Below are 19,610 nucleotides of genomic sequence, written 5' to 3' on the forward strand. Positions count from 1 at the left end.
TGTTCATTGAGATGTTTATTAGTTGATTGTAAACATTAAGAAAATACACTTTGTTGCGTCACCCCTCTCTGAACAACCATTTCAGATATATTTAATTGGGAAAATATAGTTCAGTTGGTTTTATTGCTATAACACAGTCGTACCTTAAGGGACAATGGAGGCTCAAACCTACAGGGACGATGATAAAACCATACATAGACACACACATGCATAGCTTTATGCATTAACACCGGATAATAAAAACACATACGTCAGAGAAAACACACTCTGGTACATATGTTTATATGTGTAAACACTTCCTTTTAAGTGTGTGTTAAAAGGTATACGAGCATCATGATGGCCACGACTATTTTGCCACATAAACACTTCCCCTATTAGCTCTAACAGAGCCAAGTAAAAATAAACTATGACACAAAGAGAGAAAGAGCTCTGACGGAGAGACACCGTACTGTGGTAACTGATAGATTTCAGACCAAAATGATCAGGGCAAAGCAATCAATCAATCTTGGTGACAAGTCCCTTAGTTAACTCCAGACTACATTTAAAAAAAAACAACAACAAAAAACTGACCAATCGAATCTTATCAATTCCTTATCAATTATTTCCTATGAATAAATAACTACATTCCATTTCAGAGAGCCATAGCTATATAGGAAGTTAGTCAAGGCTTAGTATGTAGAAGCAGCAGGTTACAGCTTGTCATTACAGTACCATTATGTTCCATCTACAGCACAAGCAGCAGAGCAGAGTAGGAGTGGTCTGGTTGAGACACATTTAGAGCATGTCATATTTCAGCCATACCTAGAGTGGAGGTTACTGTAGATAAAGTGTAGGGAAGAAAGCAAGGTCACAAGTAATGGCGAAAGCGAGGTCACAAGTAATGGCGAAAGCAAGGTCACAAGTAATGGGGAAAGCAAGGTCACAAGTAATGGCGAAAGCAAGGTCACAAGTAATGGCGAAAGCAAGGTAACAAGTAATGGGGAAAGCAAGGTAACAAGTAATGGGGAAAGCAAGGTAACAAGTAATGGGGAAAGCAAGGTAACAAGTAATGGGGAAAGCAAGGTCACAAGTAATGGGGAAAGCAAGGTAACAAGTAATGGGGAAAGCAAGGTAACAAGTAATGGGGAAAGCAAGGTAACAAGTAATGGGGAAAGCAAGGTAACAAGTAATGGGGAAAGCAAGGTAACAAGTAATGGGGAAAGCAAGGTAACAAGTAATGGCAAGAGCAAGGTAACAAGTTGTGCTCAGTCAGAGAATCACAGCCATAGATATTAAGGTAAATGAGGCTGATGTAGCAGCATTGCCATTGCAATAAATAGTGAGTACTAAACTAACCTCAAAGCCTAGAATGTATTATTGTCAGAGGTCTGGTTTCCAGGACACAGATTAAGCCTAGTTAATGTAGATTCTCCATTGAGCACGCTTTTCAGTGCAGAACTTGGCTTAATCTGTGTCTAGCAAACTGGACCAGAATGTTTTGTTATCAGTATAATCACCTAATTTGTCTTTTCTTTGAACTGTCTTAGTAACATACTGTAGAGGCCATGCCAGGTGGTGAGGAATAAGAGTGAGTGATCAAGACACATGAATAGACTGAAAGTAAGAAGACATATACAGCACACCAGTCCCAGGGTTACAAGACCCTCCGTTCACACCGCAGTTTGGTCCCTCAGTACAAGGGAGCACATTTAAAGCACAATGCAGTATGCTGTTGGGTAACACTTCACTTGAATCCTGTGTCATAAGAGCTACATAGCATTATCATAATCATGACACGACGGACGCAATAAACCGCCGTGACAGCTGGTGCTCATGCCATCTCTTATGTCATAATTGTAAAAAGTGTGACGGAGGGTTGTAAACACTCAGAAACTAAGTAGCTGACTACAGTCCTTCGTCAACCCTAGGAAGCGCCACAGTACCATCTTTCGGGAATAAAGGAGACAGACTACCGGCTCATGAGTGCACAGCACCGCTGTCATATTCGGTCGTCCTAGGTGTCTCTGATCTGAGGGAATTCCTTGTAGATCTCCTGCACTATTAGCTTATCCATCTGTTTGGCCGTGGCCCCGCCCTCGTCCACTCCCGAGTCGTCCTCTCTTAGAATCCTTTGCAGCGCACCCTGTAGGTCGGAGAGGCGGTGCCGGTGCTCCAGGTAGTCTGTGGAGCGCATGACGGAGTGCATGAGCGCGAGGTACTCCATTCTCAACTGGGAGGAGGAGGGAAAAAAGAAAGAAAGATCGGAAGGCGAAAGAGAGAGAGCGAGAGGTCATTAACACAGTCACTATACAGCAGACATTCGCTTTCCTGTTCGGGATGATGTCATGGCGAGGGTTCCTGCTGGTGTAACAGTATATCTTTAGTCCGTCCCCTCGCCCATACCTGGGCTCGAACCAGGGACCCTCTGCACACATCAACAACAGTCACCCACGAAGCATCGTTACCCATCGCTCCACAAAAGCCGCGGCCCTTGCAGAGCAAGGGGAACCACTACTTCAAGGTCTCAGAGCAAGTGATGTCACCGATTGAAGCGCTATTAGCGTGCACCACCGCTAACTAGCTAGCCATTTCACATCGGTTACACTGACTGGCCATTGGAAAGAGGCGTGGTGTGTGTGTGTGTGTGTGTATCAGTCTCACCTTTTCCCCAGGTGAGAGGTCAGAGATGCATCGAACAGCGATATCTATCATCACCATCATGTCCGCGCGGTAGAAGATGTTAGCAGAGCCTCTGCTGGCGAAGACATCCTGCAGGAACTTAAGAACTGAGTGTGGGGCAGGGGGAGCATGTTTAAAGACACACACAGGGTCATCTGGAGAGGAGAGAAAGACCAAGTAAGAGAGAGAGAAAAAGAGAAAAAGGTAAGCATAGAATGTAAAAACAGAAAACAAGAAGCAAAGGAATGAGAGTAGGTTGGGGAAAAAATGATTGCATTGAAATGAATTGAATTGCATTGAATAAAATCCATGTTAACAAGTGTGTGCCTCACCTCCTCGGTTTAGTAGCAGCACTATTTTCTCAGAAAAGAGCTTCACGTTTTTCTTGATCAAAGTCTGCATTATCACGTTGCTGCTGGGCACTGAGAGAGAGACAGAATACAGTACCCACCTTCAAATACCACACTTCGAAGGTCAAACACACACAGTTAAAGTAATTCAAAATCTTTCAAAAAAGGAATCGGGTCTCCATTATCCCAAAGCATAAAGCAGTCAATAGGCAACATTCCCGATTCACTATTCTGATAGCACATTAAAGGGGCCCTTCACCATTTCTTCACCTCGCATTGATTAAATACATTATTAAATTGGTGTGGTGCTGCAGATCACGATGAACACGAGGTTGAAAAGTAGTGAAGTAGCCCTTTAAAATGGCAATCCGCAGTTGAAACACTAACGAAGCGTTTACCCGCCAATGTTTCGGGAACAAAGCTGAGGGGTGGGGCTGGAGAATTGTAACCACTCTCACATTTATAGACAGATCTATGGATGCAAAGAATGACCATCCATGATATAACAGTTAAAGTTTTAACCTTATTTTGAGACTTCACAGTGTTTGTTTACTACTACTTTTGTTTACAAACATTGGAGTAAAACAAGATAATATTTTGGGTTCTGACGGGGTACGACGGTTTAACTAAGCTCGTCATGAGGCGTTTACAAGTTATATCCTTCAGGAATCAATGGGTACATATTAATCACTTAGAAGTGACGTCCAAAACGGATGCAGCAACTGCAGATGGCTAAAAACAAAAAGGTGTTTGCTCTGTTTAAAGCCTCTGTCGACTCACCTGTGAGGTGCAGGTTGAAGGCCAGGATGAGGTTGACGCAGAGGTCAGGGAGCTGTTCCGTGTGGTCAGAGGGAAGACCCTCCTCTACCACATCTAGCAGGAACTGAACAAAGCTAGCGTTTAAGTGCTCTGCGCAGGGAGGGATGGAGAGAGACAGAGAGACGCAGAGAGAGAGAGAGATGAGAAAATGTCAATTCTATCAATCAATCTATACATTTTGGACTTTTGTTTCTATAGCTGATACATTTGGCTTTTAAAGCAATATCGTGGTGATATTTAAGGGGGTTAGGGGATATTGCACGTACCATAGTGGTGATATGGCACCTGCTCCCCCATAGAGAAGATCATAGTCAGGACCAAGGCTGTGTAGCACATCTTCTGATGCTCTAATGAAAGAGATACAGGCACACACACACGTTAATGAAGGAGATACAGGCACACACACACACGTTAATGAAGGAGATACAGGCACACACACGTTAATGAAGGAGATACAGGCACACACACATTAATGAAGGAGATACAGGCACACACACGTTAATGAAGGAGATACAGTCACACACACGTTAATGAAGGAGATACAGTCACACACACGTTAATGAAGGAGATACAGGCACACACACGTTAATGAAGGAGATACAGGCACACACACGTTAATGAAGGAGATACAGGTTAGATGAAGGAGATACAGGCACACACACACACACACGTTAATGAAGGAGATACAGGCACACACACGTTAATGAAGTTAATGAAGGAGATACGTTAATGAAGGATACAGGCACACACATTCATGAAGGAGAGACAGGCACACACACATTCATGAAGGAGAGACAGGCACACACACATTCATAAAGGAGATACAGGCACACACACACATTCATAAAGGAGATACAGGCACACACACACATTCATAAAGGAGATACAGGCACACACACACATTCATAAAGGAGATACAGGCACACACACACATTCATAAAGGAGATACAGGCACACACACACACATTCATAAAGGAGATACAGGCACACACATATTAATGAAGGAGATACAGGCACACACATTAATGAAGGAGATACAGGCACACACACATTAATGAAGGAGATACAGGCACACACATATTAATGAAGGAGATACAGGCACACACACATTAATGAAGGAGATACAGGCACACACACATTAATAAAGGAGATACAGGCACACACACATTAATGAAGGAGATACAGGCACACACACATTCATGAAGGAGATACAGGCACACACACATTCATGAAGGAGATACAGGCACACACACACATTCATAAAGGAGATACAGGCACACACACACATTCATAAAGGAGATACAGGCACACACACATTCATGAAGGAGATACAGGCACACACACATTAATGAAGGAGATACAGGCACACACACATTCATGAAGGAGATACAGGCACACACACACATTAATGAAGGAGATACAGGCACACACACATTCATGAAGGAGATACAGGCACACACACATTCATGAAGAAGATATAGAGGGGCACAGATATGCTGAATAATAAAGGCTGAATCAGAAAGACATAAGGAAGGACACAGAGGTCCCAAAGAGAGAGAGAAGAGAAAGAGATGGATGCCAGAGGAATAAATGGATACATTAGAGAGAGTGAGAGAGAGAGAGAGAGAGAGAAACAGGCAGACGGAGAGTGAGACGGAGAGAAAGGCAGAGGAAGAAAGAGAGCGAGAGAGAGAGAGAGGGGAGGCCTCCTCACCCTGCGTGTCAGTCTGCAGGTCTCTGGCCAGCTCCATGGGCAGGATGGAGTTGAGGAGGGTGGAGATGAGGGCAGAGTCCAGGCTACACATCGCCCCAAACACCTTGAGCAACAGCAGGCGTAGAGACACTCGGTGCTCCTGCACAGTGGCACACAGGAAGTAACACACAGTTACACATCGCTTACAACGTGCCAGTGAGACGTCACTCAATCTATGATAATGAAGTACATTCCTAGCACCAACAACACATTTAACAATAGTGCGGTCCTCTTGGGTGGGCAACAGGAGAACAGTAGCGACGGTGTGGGAGTAGAATCTCTTACCATCTGATAGTAGGACACTAGTGACAGCACTGGCTCAGAGTGGTTGACCCTGCACATCCTCTTACACACCACTGGATCTGCATCCGTCTGGACGGACACACACACACATAAACACACACACTTCCTTAGATCCAACAATTACCAAAGGTCTCAGTGGTCCTCTCACATCAAACCCCAACAGGTAATCAAGGAAAGTGTTTGGCTCCGTTCCAAGCAGAACCCTATTCTCCATATAGTGCGCTAAACAGGAAATAGGGTGCCTTTTTGGGATCCAGGTGCCAGCCCTGAGTCAACTGTCCCCGAGTTCACATGTCTCACCAGTATCTTCAGCAGCTCCTCCAGGTAACATGCGATGAGGGAGTGGTCTTCGTAAAGGGCCCAGCTGCGCTGCTGAGAGTCGTCAACGTGACGGGCGAGGTCGCCTAAGATGACCTCCAGGCGCTGTTCATCGTGACACACTTGTCCCTGTGGCAACGCAGATCTCTGATCCTACAGGGAGAGGTTGGGGGAGGGGGTATGTTACGTGCACGTGGAATCTGTTTGAGCTGACAGAGCCACTTCGGATGGAAACATTGTCACAGTTATAGTCGGTATAAAGAGCATTGTAGTTTTCAGGCTTTCCGGGTTTCTTTGTGTACAGTTTCTCGTCGGGCGCGGATGTATAACGTGCGCATTTGACAACGTCACTTCCCAGAGCAGGGGTCGTCAACTAGATTTCAGCCGCGGGCCGATGTTTTCTTGAGTGAATGGTCAGGGGGCCGGTATATAATTTAAAATTCATTTGTAGACCGCAAATTGACGGCAAGAAGCCCAAACATAAATAATATTTGACCCAAACGTAATAATTTGATACAACAGTAGCTAAGATGGGGAGAAGTCTGTCCACAATGAAGCGCTACTCTGCCTTCTTAACATCACTATCAACAAGGCAGGTCCTACAGGCCCTAGTTTTGTCGCACCGGGACTACTGTTCAGTAGTATGGTCAGGCGCCACAAAGAGGGACTTAGGAAAATTACAATTGGCTCAGAACAGGGCAGCATTGCTGACCTTTAAACGTACAAGGAGAGCTAACATTAATAATATGCATGTAAATCTCTCCTGGCTCAAAGTGGAGGAGAGATTGACTTCATCACTACTTGCTTTTGTAAGAAGTATTAACTTGTTGAATGCACAGAGGTGTCTGTCTAAACTACTCGCACACAGCTCGGACACCCATGCATACCCCACAAGACATGCCACCAGAGGTTTCTTCACAGTCCCCAAGTCAAGAACAGAATCTGGGGGGCGCACAGTACTACATAGAGCAGTTGAATCAGATTTCAAAAACAGATAAAAATACACCTTATAGAACAGCGAGGACTGTGAAGAGACACACATACACAGGATACGACACACGCTCTACAGTACACACACGTACACATGGATTTTGTAATGTAGATATGTGATAGTAGAGTAGTGGCCTGAGGGAACACACTTAATGTGTTGTGAAAAGTGTTATGAAATGTAATGTCATGTAATATATTTTTTCTTGTATATAACTGCCTTAATGTTGCTGGACCACAGGAAGAGGGAGCCTTAATACAAATCTTGCTTACATTTGTATAGGATCACATATAATCTCTATTATTACTTTGGAACAGATTTCTAAAATTATAATCAGTTTGAGCTGATTTGCTGGTGTTTTTACAGTCTTTTATGTCCAACAATAAAAATGAATTAATTTATTTTTAATGACTCTGAAAACTTAAAATCATTGCAGCCCAAATTCGGTCAGAGGGAGAACCCTGTTCTGGAAGGTGTGGTTATAACACATTCCTAAAATTGAAATTCCATATATTGGAGCAAGTTAGTTGACATCCTACAACTACACGGTTACGTGACTGACCTTGCTCTCTACCAATGAGAGGAGGACCTTCTCTAAGGCAGAGGAGGCTTGAGGAAGGGTGGTCTGCAGGTGACCCACGACCACACCCACCGCCACCCGAGACAGCTCGTAACTCAGGCCCGTGTTGCTCCGAACCAGCTCAATAAGCTCCGCCCCTGTTGTCCCGGGAACAGACTCTGAGTGAGAGGGGCTTCCAGGGGTGCTTTCAGCGACAGAGGGCGGGGCAAGAGGCCAGTCGGTTTCTGTTTGGTCCTCGGTGCTGGGCTGTGGTGGTGGAGTGGGCTGTGGTGGTGGAGTGGGCTGTGGTGGTGGAGGTTGGGGGGCATGGCCCTTCTTTGAGGGAACTGGCTGGGGAGAGGGGGTAGAGGGGGCAGGTCATCTGGAGGATGGGGTGGGGGCTTCACACGGCTTGGCACTGGGGGCGGGGTGCTGGCAACGCTTGTCAGGCTGACATCAGAGGACACCACCGAGTGGGAGGAGACAGAGTCCAGGGAGGCGGAGCTGACCGAGGGGGACAGGCCAGTCCCGGCAGGAGGGGTAGGGCCAAGAGGAGGAGGAATGGAAAATTCTGCTGAGAAAGAGAGAACAAGGGAAACTAAGGATGTGCGGGAGAGGATAGAGTCAGTGTAGAAGTAATGTTGCAGTAGACTGCATGAGTAGTGTACATATGTGTGTGTGTGCTTGTGTGTGTCCGGATAGAAGATGAGTAGCTCTGCGTATCCATTGTGATGGTGAGACAGTCACCTGGGCGTCGGCTGGCTCTTTGTTTCTCAGGAGGGGGAGGGGTTATGGGTGCTGCACGGCGGGGCTGAGGGGGCACCTGCAAGAGAGGAGAGTAAATCAGAGTAAATATCAGGATATTTATGTACATGCACTTGTCTCAGGTTCCTCAAAAAATGGACTATGAAGTATTCTTGCTCAGGTGTGTACGAATACTAGTCTGCAATACCTGGTAAAGCCCTTGAACATTGTCGGTACTCTCTGACAGGGTGCGGCTGACACCATTGGGTGGTTGAGGGGTGTGGCTGAGGGACAGTTCGCTGGTAGATGAGGGCAGGCCCTGCTTGTGACTGGATGGAGTTGGACTTCGCCTTGACAGGGTCTCCTTCCTGTGATGGATCAACTTCCTGTTCCAGACAGACACAGAGAGAGAGAGAGAGAGAGAGAGAGAGACAGTAGCTATGTCTGAAATGGCATTTAATACTACTAAAATAGTGGACCAGGCTATATAATGAATAGGGGGCTATTTCAGATGCAGCTTATGAAGAGAACTCATCACGATGCAGAAGATGCACCAATCAGGAACCTGCAGTATGAAAATACTACATAGTGACCATTCAATATCTGACAACATGAGACTAGTTTGCATGCGTGGTTGTGTATGGTATAACAATAGGAGCAGGGCCGTGCACAGACCTTTTCAGGGGACAGGTGCTCTGAAATGCCTCTGTAACCAAAACATTTTTTTTGTTTTAACCCAGGCCAATTTATTTCTGCAACACTCACTCATCATCACAAATTGTAATCAAGCTAGTTACAATGCCTCCTAAAGACATTATTGACATTGTGAAAAAAAGGGTGGGCTCACATACGGAAAAACACATGTATTTGACGTGTACACATGTGTAGTTCCAAAAACACATGTTTTCATGTGATCTTGTGTGAAGTTAATGTGATAGCATGTGACAAAATGTCAAGCAACGTGATAACATGAAACCACACGTGAAAGCGGGCCCGATTTCATGTAAAATCATGTGGTTTTTCTGTAAAGTCCATCAGCTGATCATGACGTTGATGACTGATGTAAATCTGCTAGTTAGCTAGCTTGATTTATTTTACTGATTGTGATTTACCTCTGCGTCATTCAGAAAGACATTCCACTCCAGCACAAGAAATAGGATTTTGACACCCACCATCTCAGATTGTTCTAAAATCATTTCTGTAGTTAGAAACAGATAAGACTAGAATTCCTTCAACATTATTTTGTTGTGCTCTGCACAGGTAGAGTCCGATCTGTGCACGTGCCTGAATGGGAAAATGTGTGTGTGTGTGTGTGTGTATGCGAATGTTTGCACTCACTGTAGCACGTCTCGCTGCTCCAGGTTGTATTTGCCCCCGTTCTTCATGGCCACGTTATGGATCCCTTCGATGGCCCTGTCGATAGACTGTAACACTTCATCCTGCTCCGGAGCCTGATGAACAGAGGAAAGGAAGGCAGGGAGAGAGGTTGAAAGAGAGTGAAATATTCATAATCAGCATTCATTATTACGAAACGGGAAACAAAAACAAACAAAACATTTGGCTGGAAGGCAAAATGGGACTCCGGGCGGAAAATCTGGGACAGCACAGTTATCTAACCAAAATCAAACCCTCTTGAACAGGAACATACCTACTACACGGCCCAGGCAGGGACACACTCGGACAGACACAGCAAATCCCGCTGCAGTCAGAGAATCCACACTGAATATTGATCTGTTTCAGCATGGTTTCATTTGACGAATTAGTCAGGTGAAATTTCAGCAAAACACACTCAGAAACAAGCAGTTCACACTGACTCAATAGAAGTGCATTGGAGCATCCATCTGTGTGGCTATTTTGATGTGATATGAAAGTAAAGGGCTTTATGTTACTAGAACTGTATCTCAGTAGAGAATTGATTCACGTTTAGATGGAGCATTTGGCTAAGGAAGAAAAGAAATCCCCATCAAAATCCGTCAGTTTAAGCTAGAGACATATGCATCTCAATCTACTGCATCTGCCAATGCCGGCCTTCCGCATCTGCGGTCAAAGTTGGCCGAGCTACACCGGTGTTTGCCAGACCATGAGACCAGTGGCGATTTTAGCATGTAAATCTTGGTGGGGCAAACAAACAAAAACATTTTGGGGGGATGCGTGCCAGCAAAGCCACTACACAACACAACACTAAACAATACATGAATTGCACTATAACAGTGACAAACGGTGCCCACAAACTGTTAGGACCTACATAATGCTGTCCCAACACCTTACCACTGCTATACCTGGCTATCAGCGGAGCCCTGTCTGGCAGCGAAACGGTTCATTTAGACTAATTGACTTTAAAAAAAACATAGCTGATATGGCTGACTTGCTTAAACAAATGTGGTTTCTACTGACAATTCAAATGTACAAACTATGGCATAAGGGAACGATGAGCGGATAAGAGGCAACACGTAACTTCAATTAAGACATTAATGAGTGAGCTAGGAGGGACGTAGTCAATATAACTATATGTTCAGCACTTTTGAAATGTACCGCAACAGAATTCATAACTTCGGTTTTCTTACAGTGTTCTCCCTGTACACCAAGTCAGATCCATATGATAAATAAAGGGGGCATATAAGCAGACAATGAAAGCTCTTACAATATTCACTGATTACATTTCTCTAAAACAGGTTATAGGCTGCATGTGCACCACCAAGTCTGAACAATAGGCAGAATTAAGTAGTATTACTTTCTTAGCTACAGTATACATTTCTCCCTGGCATATTACATAATTTATGCAGCAGCATACAACACATTTTTGGACTCGCCTTGTTGTGCTGTGCTTACTTAAACAGGACAGTGGCACAGCGGTCCTTTGTGGGCAAATTTTGCCATCAAAGTCTGGCATTCTCTGGATTTTTGGGTGGGAACTTGGGAAAAAAACAAGGTCGAATCAGGATGACATCAGTTATCTTCAGGTCGTAGCTCTAGAAAGAGGCTCGAATTCCCGATTTACAATTCTGAGTTGGATAACCATTCAAAAAGTACTTTCCCAATCAGAGAGAGTTTTTCCCCCCCGAGTTCCCAGTTGTCTTGAACTCAATTTTCAACTTATTGTGTAATGTTTATGTCCAATGGCCGATGAGTACTGATGAGTTTTATCTATAATTTTTCTTCATATGACATGATTAAAAAAGATGTGTCAATAGATTGTTGACTTGACTGATAATGATGACTGCTAGCTAAGATTTTGAAAGTATGATGTTAACATCGGTCCAATCAAAGCTACAGCAGATATAACATGATTTGACATTTTATCTGTGGCCAATGACATTGAGCCTTCTTGGATGGTCACTTCTAATGTAACTATGGCAGCACCCAAGGGGCTTGCATTTTCGAGGTCTACCCTTAGATTTGGAAGTGAGGTAGCATCCCCATGAGTGACAGAACACTGAGCATCTAGAGAACATTACCTCTACGCTCTGTATTTTCAGCTGGCTGCTCCACAACCATAGAAAGCACTGAGCTAGGCTGAAACACCTACCTTACTCAAGAAAGCAAAAAAGAGACCATGTTTGTATGGAGGGTTTATAAACTCAATGACTCCAAAAATATTGTTATGAATTGAACTTAAATTAAATTAGTTGACTCTTCACATGGGATGATTTCACTGAACAACATTTTTGAATGATCCCCAATGATCCGTCACATCTCTCAAAAACATTTTCAACATAGATATGTAAAATGATAGTCTAGAAACTAAAGCTATGGTTGTCTTCTTCTCAGGCTTCCATGTATTCTCCCTGGACCTCCTCAATGTCCACCTCTTGAACATCAGACTCTGAGGCCCCATCTTCACTGTCACTTTCCAACCTTGTTGAGGCTGGCTCGTTGTCAGGCTCAAAAAGCCTGAAACTTGCCTGGATGCCCACCAATTTTCACCCCTTGTATTGGTTAGCCTGTAGCATGCTTTGGTGTGTGTGTTCCCAAACAAGGACGAGTTGCACTCTGAGGTGGCAGAAGTTGGTGGGATTTGGAGGATGATGGAGGCAACAGGGGAAAGAGCCTCAGATCCACAAAGTCCCTTCCACCAGGTGGCTGATGAGATATGTTGGCACGACTGCCATATTGCATTTCCATCCCAAAGCCCTTGCTTGGAAGTGTACGTTGCCAGACTGCCAAGAATCTTACCCTTATCCAGGCCAAGGAGGCAAGACACGGTAGTGATGACACTATAGGCCTTGTTGATCTCTGCACCAGACAGGATGCTCTTGCCAACATACTTGGGGTCCAACATGTATGCTGCGGCTTGTATGGGCTTCAGGCAGAAGTCTTCATGCTTTTTGATGTATTTCAGAACTGCAGTTTCCTCTGCTTGGAGCAACAGTGAAGTGGGCAGGGCAGTACAGATTTATTCTCTTACATCTGCAAGCAAAGTCTAAACATCAGATAGGATGGCATTGTCTCCCTCAATCCGTGCAATGGCTACTGCTATAGGTTTCAGGAGTTTCAGGCTGCTTCCCACTCTCTCCCAAAATACATCATCCAAAATACATCATCCAGAAGGATCCTCTTGATGGGGCTGTCCATATCGGCAGACTGTGATATGGCCATTTCTTGGAAAGACTCCTTCCCCTCCAGGAGACTGTCAAACATGATGACAACACCACCCCAACGGGTGTTGCTGGACAGCTTCAATGTGGTGCTCTTATACTTCTCGCTTTGCTGCTATAACTTGATGACCCTTCACATAACCATTTCCTTGGCTCTCTTGTAGAGTGTATCCATTGTTTTCAGTGCCATGATGTCCTTGAGGAGCAGATTCAATGCATGAGCAACACAGCCAATTAATTTTTTTATTTTACCTTTATTTAACTAGGCAAGTCAGTAGTAAGTAAGAACAAATTCTTATTTTCAATGACAGCCTAGGAACAGTGGGTTAACTGCCTGTTCAGGGGCAGAACAACAGATTTGTACCTTGTCAGCTCAGGGATTTGAACTTGCAACCTTCCGGTTACTAGTCCAACGCTCTAACCACTAGGCTACCCTGCCGCCCCGATGGGTGTGATGTGATGGTAGGACTCCTCCACTTTAGACCAAGCAGCCTTCATGTTCGCAGCATTGTCTGTCATCAGTGCAAATACCTTCTGTAGTCATTGATAACTGCCTTCAGCTCATCTGCAATGTAGAGACCAGTGTGTCTGTTGTCCCTTGTGTCTGTACTCTTGTAGAATAGTGGTTGAGGGGTGGAGATGATGTAGTTAATTATTCCTTGCCCACGAACATTCGACTCCCATCAGAGATGTTTGCAATACAGTCTGCTTTCTCTATTATTTGCTTGACCTTCACTTGAACTCTGTTGAACTCTGCATCCAGCAAATAAGTAGATAAAGCATGCATGGTTGGAGGGGTGTATGCTGGGCGAAGAAAATTCAGAAATCTCTTCCAATACACATTGCCTGTGAGCATCATGGGTGAACCAGTTGCATACACAGCTCGAGCAAGACATTCATCAGCATTTCTCTGACTACGTTCCTCCATTGAGTCAAAAAACTTTCTGATTCCAGGAGGACCATGATGCTATGACCTGTTGCTATGATAAGGCGTCTGATTCATCATTTTCACCTCGAATAGAAGTAGAGGGACTTTTGTCAGAGGTTGCTTGTTGTGAGCGCTGAGGGAACTTTATGCACTTGGCAAGATGTGTTGCATTCTTCACATGTGATTTGGCACAGTATTTGCAAATGTACACAGCTTTTACTTCTACATTTGCTGCAGTGAAATGTCTCCAAACATCAGATAGTGCCTGTGGCATTTCCTGTAAAGATTAGGAAAACATTTGTAAAAAAAAAGCTAATACAATTCCATGTACAGATAAATAGTTAGCAGATAGATTAAACAACTCCTTTGTAAGATAAATGTTTTAAAATGAAACATGTATGGAAACAGGTGAATTAACACTCCTCAATTAGCAGGCTCAAGCAAGCTAAAACCCACATGGTAGCAAAAACCAACTAGCAGAAATAGTTAACAAGCTAGAAATGATTTAAACACACTTTGCTATAGGCTACTATTTACTAGTTAACAAAAAATTATGTATGCCATAAATATATTTACCCCACCCAGTCTTGTAATCAAAACTTACCAGAAAGCATGTAGTCCTTGGCTCAGACAGTGTAGTAGTGTGGGCTCAATAGCATATCATTAGTGTGCAAGATCTTGAGAATCAGCTGTACATGTGATGGAAGAATGCAGTGCGCATGCAGAGGGTTGCAATTCCATTGAATTGGGGATAGTTTAACCAAAATATGCCCCAAGACCTAGAATTCCCTTATGTGTATACCACAAAAAAAGGTTCACTGCTATAAGCTAACTTTTTTGATGAATTTAAGCAAAATGGGCTTAATTTTCCAGAAATTTACCTGATAGTTTCCAACCCTTTGCAACCCTAAATATGACTCCACTGTGGAAAGGGGACACTCTCACAAACACGATGGTGTAACCCATACAAATGAATGGAAGTATGGAGGTAGGTTTGTGTCCACAAACATAAGAGGTTAAATATGTATCTGAAAAAACAAAAAGTATTTCCTGAGCCATTAATGAATGTGTTATTCAATGCATTTCTACTGGCTATAGTAGTAGTTTTTCTTATACCTAAATGGGTCCTAAAATTCAGTTTTTTAAGGAGCAACGGTAGGCTCCTTAAGAGTACATCTCGGGCTAATGGATGCATGCATGAATCTCTGAGAGTAGCTGTATTCTGTCACAATCTAAGCATAGCTCTAACTCAGGGGTTCGCAAACGTTTTCACTAGGGCCCCCCCTTCCAGCATTGGGGAACATCTCACGCCCCACCTGCCGCGCACGTGCCACATCTATTTTTATGGGCACAAGCACTGTTCATGACACACACTGTGCACACCTCTCTTGTTAGTGGAGAACATTTAGCAGGTTGTGTACTGTATTTGTTATAATCTCACATCAGTCACGAGATCTGAGATGCGCGTGACACACAAATGACAGACGCTGCGCCACATTTTCATGCAATTTTGGCTTATGTCGCAACGACCCCTGCGGTGCACACCCAGATGGCATTGCGAACTTGCCAAGCCTCTCTGAGCCTCTCTCATTAACCCATTTGAAACATTTTGATTTATTCTAAACATATTTTTGTTAACATGTAAACGTTAGCATAGCGTATTGAATGTGGAAAATACTGTTTAATAATGCAGCAAAAAGTCTAGTATGATAATGTTTACATTCTGCTTTACTCATTTCATATGTATGTACTGTATTCTATTGTACTGTATTTTAGTCAATGCCACTCCGGCATTACTCGTCCTAATATTTATATATTTCTTAATTCCATTCTTTTACTTTTAGATTTGTGTGTATTGTTATGATTTGTTAGATATTACTGCACGGTTTGAGGTAGGAAAACAAGCATTTCGCTACACCCGCAATAAAATCTGCTAAATATGTGTATGTGACCAATACAATTAGATTTGATTCATGAGAAATAACTGAGGCACAGGCAATGCAGTAGAGCAAAATGGGAGAACTGTCACATGAAAGCCACAAAAGTAACTGAAGTAAGGTCTATTGGAATGCACGCACCAATTGGACCTTGCCTCCTCGTTCAATTCTCTGTGGTCCACTCTTTTTTTTATCATGCTAACAAGCTAGCATGGAGGACCTGCTTGTCAAAATCCACGTCCCACTTTCACTAATCGAGAAAGTGAAAATCCGTTAAATTAAATTAAACCTACCTGAATCCTTTCGATGTAAGAAGCGGGAACGTAGCCGGTTTCGCCCGAACTGCAGCGCGATCCGAGCCACCAGTGTTTGTTGCTGCGTTCCAGGATCAGAAAGCCCTCCCCGGCCCCGAAGTGGAGCGAGTTGGGCTCCGCGGATCGGAAAGCATACAGAGACCGATACATAGTTATTCTGTTTTAAATCCCTTGTAATTCCTAAAAACACCGATATGACTGTTTCAGCAAATGCACAATTAGCTGGTTCAGTAAATAACTGATGTACCCAGTCTAAGGTTATTTTAAATAGATATTTACGACTTCGCGAATGATTCTCCTACTTTCTATTTACATTGTAAAATCAAATTTGCGACTTGACCGTTTCAAGCTTGTCCCGAAAACACAGTAGGGGGCGCGCACGCACCCACGCAGAATAACACACAAGCGGGCACGCCTCTTTGGTATTCAGGCGAATTCATCAATGGCAGAGGACGAGAAGCCTTCTCCGACAGCTATCGTTCTTTGTTGTTTTGCAATATAATTCCACCGTATGCAAGCTTGCTTCCCATATAGGGCCACATATAGGGCCATAATTATGACTGTCCATCCTATCATGTTCCATTGGAGGACATGATTGGAAACTATTTCCAGATTAGAAATATATACTTTTTTTATGTGCTTTATAATGTTTTTTTTTTTTGTTTTTTTTTACCACATGCAAGTAATCTTCCTCCTCTGCCATTGATACAATTAATCACTGATTTCTAGAATGTATCTACACAAGACCCGTTACGTTATAAAATAACCGGATATACCCAAACGGAAGTACCAAACGTTGTGCTACACATAATTAGTTCCTACTCTGGTTTTAATGTCTTTGGTTCCAACGGGCATTAGGTACTTAACTGCCAACAACATGGCTGTCACTATGTGTGCACGACTGTTTTTCCACAGATCTTCACAGGGTCTTCTGCTCAGCCCTCTGACACCACCCGCGTTCACAAGGTACAGTACTGCTGAGAAACGAGACATCTAGAGAATAGAAACGACGATTGTTTTAGTGCTAACTGCTACTAGCTACGCAATTTGACATATGTACCCCCTGACTGGCTATTTAGCTTTTGGCAGATGCTGATGTCAAAGCTTGCTACTTGAAATACATCCCGGGCAGAATAGACACATTCTATGGTTATTACATCTTGCTAGGTCCAGAGAGCCCCATTTGATAATTCAGAGAGCCCCAGTTAATCAAATCTGATTTTTAAAAATGGCTATGGCATCCCAATACATGTTTGAAGGTAAAGTCAACCCCAATATCAAAGTTTGTCAAAGTTTTTAGACATACACTAGGTCTGATGTCCCTATCTCACGTCATCCAGTTGTAGCCATTAGCCAGGTAATGGTACAGTATGTGATGGAAAGGCAACTTAATGTCTCTCCTCCTCCAGCCCCTTTCTATCTCGCGCCCACAGGCTTGGTCCCAGTGATGATGAGATGTACCAGCGTACCACAGTGTCTGTCATGCAAAAAGAACCAGGAGCTGGAGCAATGATCCACAGCTACAGCCCCAGAGGGTTCAACATCGATGGGAACCGTGTTTTTGGGCCATGTGCTGTGCTACCTCCAGCCATCCTCCAATGGAATGTAGGAACATGTTTATTTATTTATTTTTTAACATTTCCTCTAATCCCCACCAGAAGTCAACCTTTTATGATGGTTCTATTTTTTTCATCTCTCTTCAGTTTACCTGCTCCCTGTAATACTGTTGAGTGCTGTGTGAGAGTGAGATATTTAACTGGCTAAATGAGGAGTGATGATGAGTAGAATATGAGATGTAACAGTGTATTATGTGGATTGTCCTTTTGGGTACTCATCTGTCGCCCCCTGCAGGTAGGCAGCTATAAAGACATCACTGTAGAGAGCATGGCCCTTTTCCACATGCTGGAACCTCGAATTGGTGAGATAATTCAATTATACTGTAGTCACGCTGATACGAATTATGAGGATAGACAGAAAGTCACATACTCTAATTTATGAATGTACAATCTCATGCAAGATGCTGTTGGGTTCTGGTACAAATCCAGTTGGACACCAGAGGAAGCTCAGACTAGATTTATTCCACCCAAACTGGAGGCTACAGCTGCATACCACCCATGCAATTCATGCAAGCATATATTTATACCTTCCGATTAGGCGGAGTCACCTCCTTGTATTTCTATCAGCCTCTGTTGCTGGGCAACAACTGAGTGATCCCCTATTGGTATTATCATGGCCCAGCCTGAGTCCAGAACCTTCGTGGGCAGGTGTGTGTGAGAGAGAGATAAGACTACAGTTGGGGTGTTGTTGGGATGGGCCCCCCCCTCCCCTCTTAAATAGTTGCCAGTTCATGTTTGATTGTCAGAGCTTGACTATGATGATGATTGTACGGTGTTATCACCTGAACAACTTAATGATTGTGTATGACCATAATGTGTCTCAAGAATGCGTTGTATCCACAGAGGTTCTGGTCCTGGGCACAGGGGGTCGGTCAGAGCGGATTGACCCCAAAGTCCTGGCCCTCCTCAAGAGCAAAGGCATCGCTGTGGAGGTGCAGGACACGGTAGGGACACCTGACCTCACCTGGCATCTGTCAACAGTAGAAGGATTGGGCTTGTGCAATAGATTTCAGTGCGTGAGCATTCATAGGCCGGTTTGCCCAAGCCTGGTTCAGAATGTCCTCTTGAGATTTCTCTCACATCAAGTTACTGTGTGCCACCACCTGGAAAGTAGCTATCCATCCATACACAGACATGGGCAGCCCCTGCCTATAGAATAAGGTGAAGGGCAGTTATAATTTAGCATTTTTCCTCTCCCTCTCTCTGACACTCATCCCTTTACCTTCCTCAGCCAAACGCTTGTGCAACCTTTAACTTCCTGAGCAGTGAACGGCGAGTGGTGGCGGCAGGTCTGATTCCACCTCCAATCAGCACGGAGCTGGAGTAGCAACAACAAAAACGACAGAAGGAGGTCTCGATGGAAAAGAGGAACTACTTTCACCACTGGGATGGAAGATTTGGAAAAGTCTGTCCTCATTCAAGTGCTGAATTATGTTTTTTAACCTTTGCAAACTTTGTGCTTGTGTGACCTTTCCCCACAGAGGAGAAGGGGGGGATTGGTTGGTTATGAAATGTGTAAATGAAAAAGAGAACAGGATTTCTAACGAGTATTGAAGGATATGATGTGGTGGGAGTGTTATTTAATGTTTCATATATCTGTATCATGGTAAATACATAAGGCCAGCTACCAATGACGCAATAAACTATATATATATATATATATATATATATATACACACACACAATGTTTTGTATTCATTTAATTGTCAGTGAAAGCATGTATGTGTA

The 19,610-nt window shown here is 43.7% G+C and overlaps 2 protein-coding genes across 3 annotated transcripts; one reads left to right on the plus strand and one right to left on the minus strand.

Moving 5' to 3' along the window:
- Positions 1–17,017, minus strand: LOC112244855 (NCK-interacting protein with SH3 domain). Its single transcript, XM_024412689.2, is given in 14 exon segments — positions 1–2,209; positions 2,641–2,813; positions 2,991–3,080; positions 3,789–3,917; positions 4,094–4,174; positions 5,542–5,680; positions 5,866–5,952; positions 6,184–6,354; positions 7,752–8,128; positions 8,131–8,322; positions 8,496–8,571; positions 8,701–8,878; positions 9,831–9,943; positions 16,246–17,017. Coding segments are annotated over 14 exon segments (2,193 nt in total). The 5' UTR covers positions 16,417–17,017; the 3' UTR covers positions 1–1,993.
- Positions 17,018–17,074: 57 nt separating this feature from the next.
- Positions 17,075–19,564, plus strand: ndufaf3 (NADH:ubiquinone oxidoreductase complex assembly factor). 2 transcript variants are annotated; one of them, XM_024412693.2, is made up of 5 exons: positions 17,075–17,232; positions 17,700–17,871; positions 18,118–18,184; positions 18,726–18,826; positions 19,114–19,564. In XM_024412693.2, exons 1-5 carry the CDS (start codon positions 17,099–17,101, stop codon positions 19,207–19,209), a joined length of 570 nt encoding a protein of 189 aa, XP_024268461.1. In that variant the 5' UTR covers positions 17,075–17,098; the 3' UTR covers positions 19,210–19,564. The 2 variants fall into 2 exon arrangements, with proteins under 2 accessions (XP_024268461.1, XP_024268460.1); XM_024412692.2 differs by having other exon boundaries at positions 17,080–17,232; positions 17,676–17,871.
- Positions 19,565–19,610: the final 46 nt, after the last annotated feature.

Source organism: Oncorhynchus tshawytscha, linkage group LG02 (genome assembly GCF_018296145.1).
Source record: "Oncorhynchus tshawytscha isolate Ot180627B linkage group LG02, Otsh_v2.0, whole genome shotgun sequence".
Lineage (NCBI taxonomy): Eukaryota > Metazoa > Chordata > Actinopteri > Salmoniformes > Salmonidae > Oncorhynchus > Oncorhynchus tshawytscha.

What these genes read in the sequence shown, in the direction of transcription:
- ndufaf3 (XM_024412692.2), top strand. Translation starts at nt 17,099, where the DNA reads ATGTCTTTGGTTCCAACGGGCATTAGGTACTTAACTGCCAACAACATG. An exon ending in ACACCACCCGCGTTCACAAG is followed by an intron (nt 17,233 to 17,675) that starts GTACAGTACTGC and finishes CTCCTCCTCCAG; the next exon opens with CCCCTTTCTATCTCGCGCCC. An exon ending in CATGCTGGAACCTCGAATTG is followed by an intron (nt 18,185 to 18,725) that starts GTGAGATAATTC and finishes TTGTATCCACAG; the next exon opens with AGGTTCTGGTCCTGGGCACA.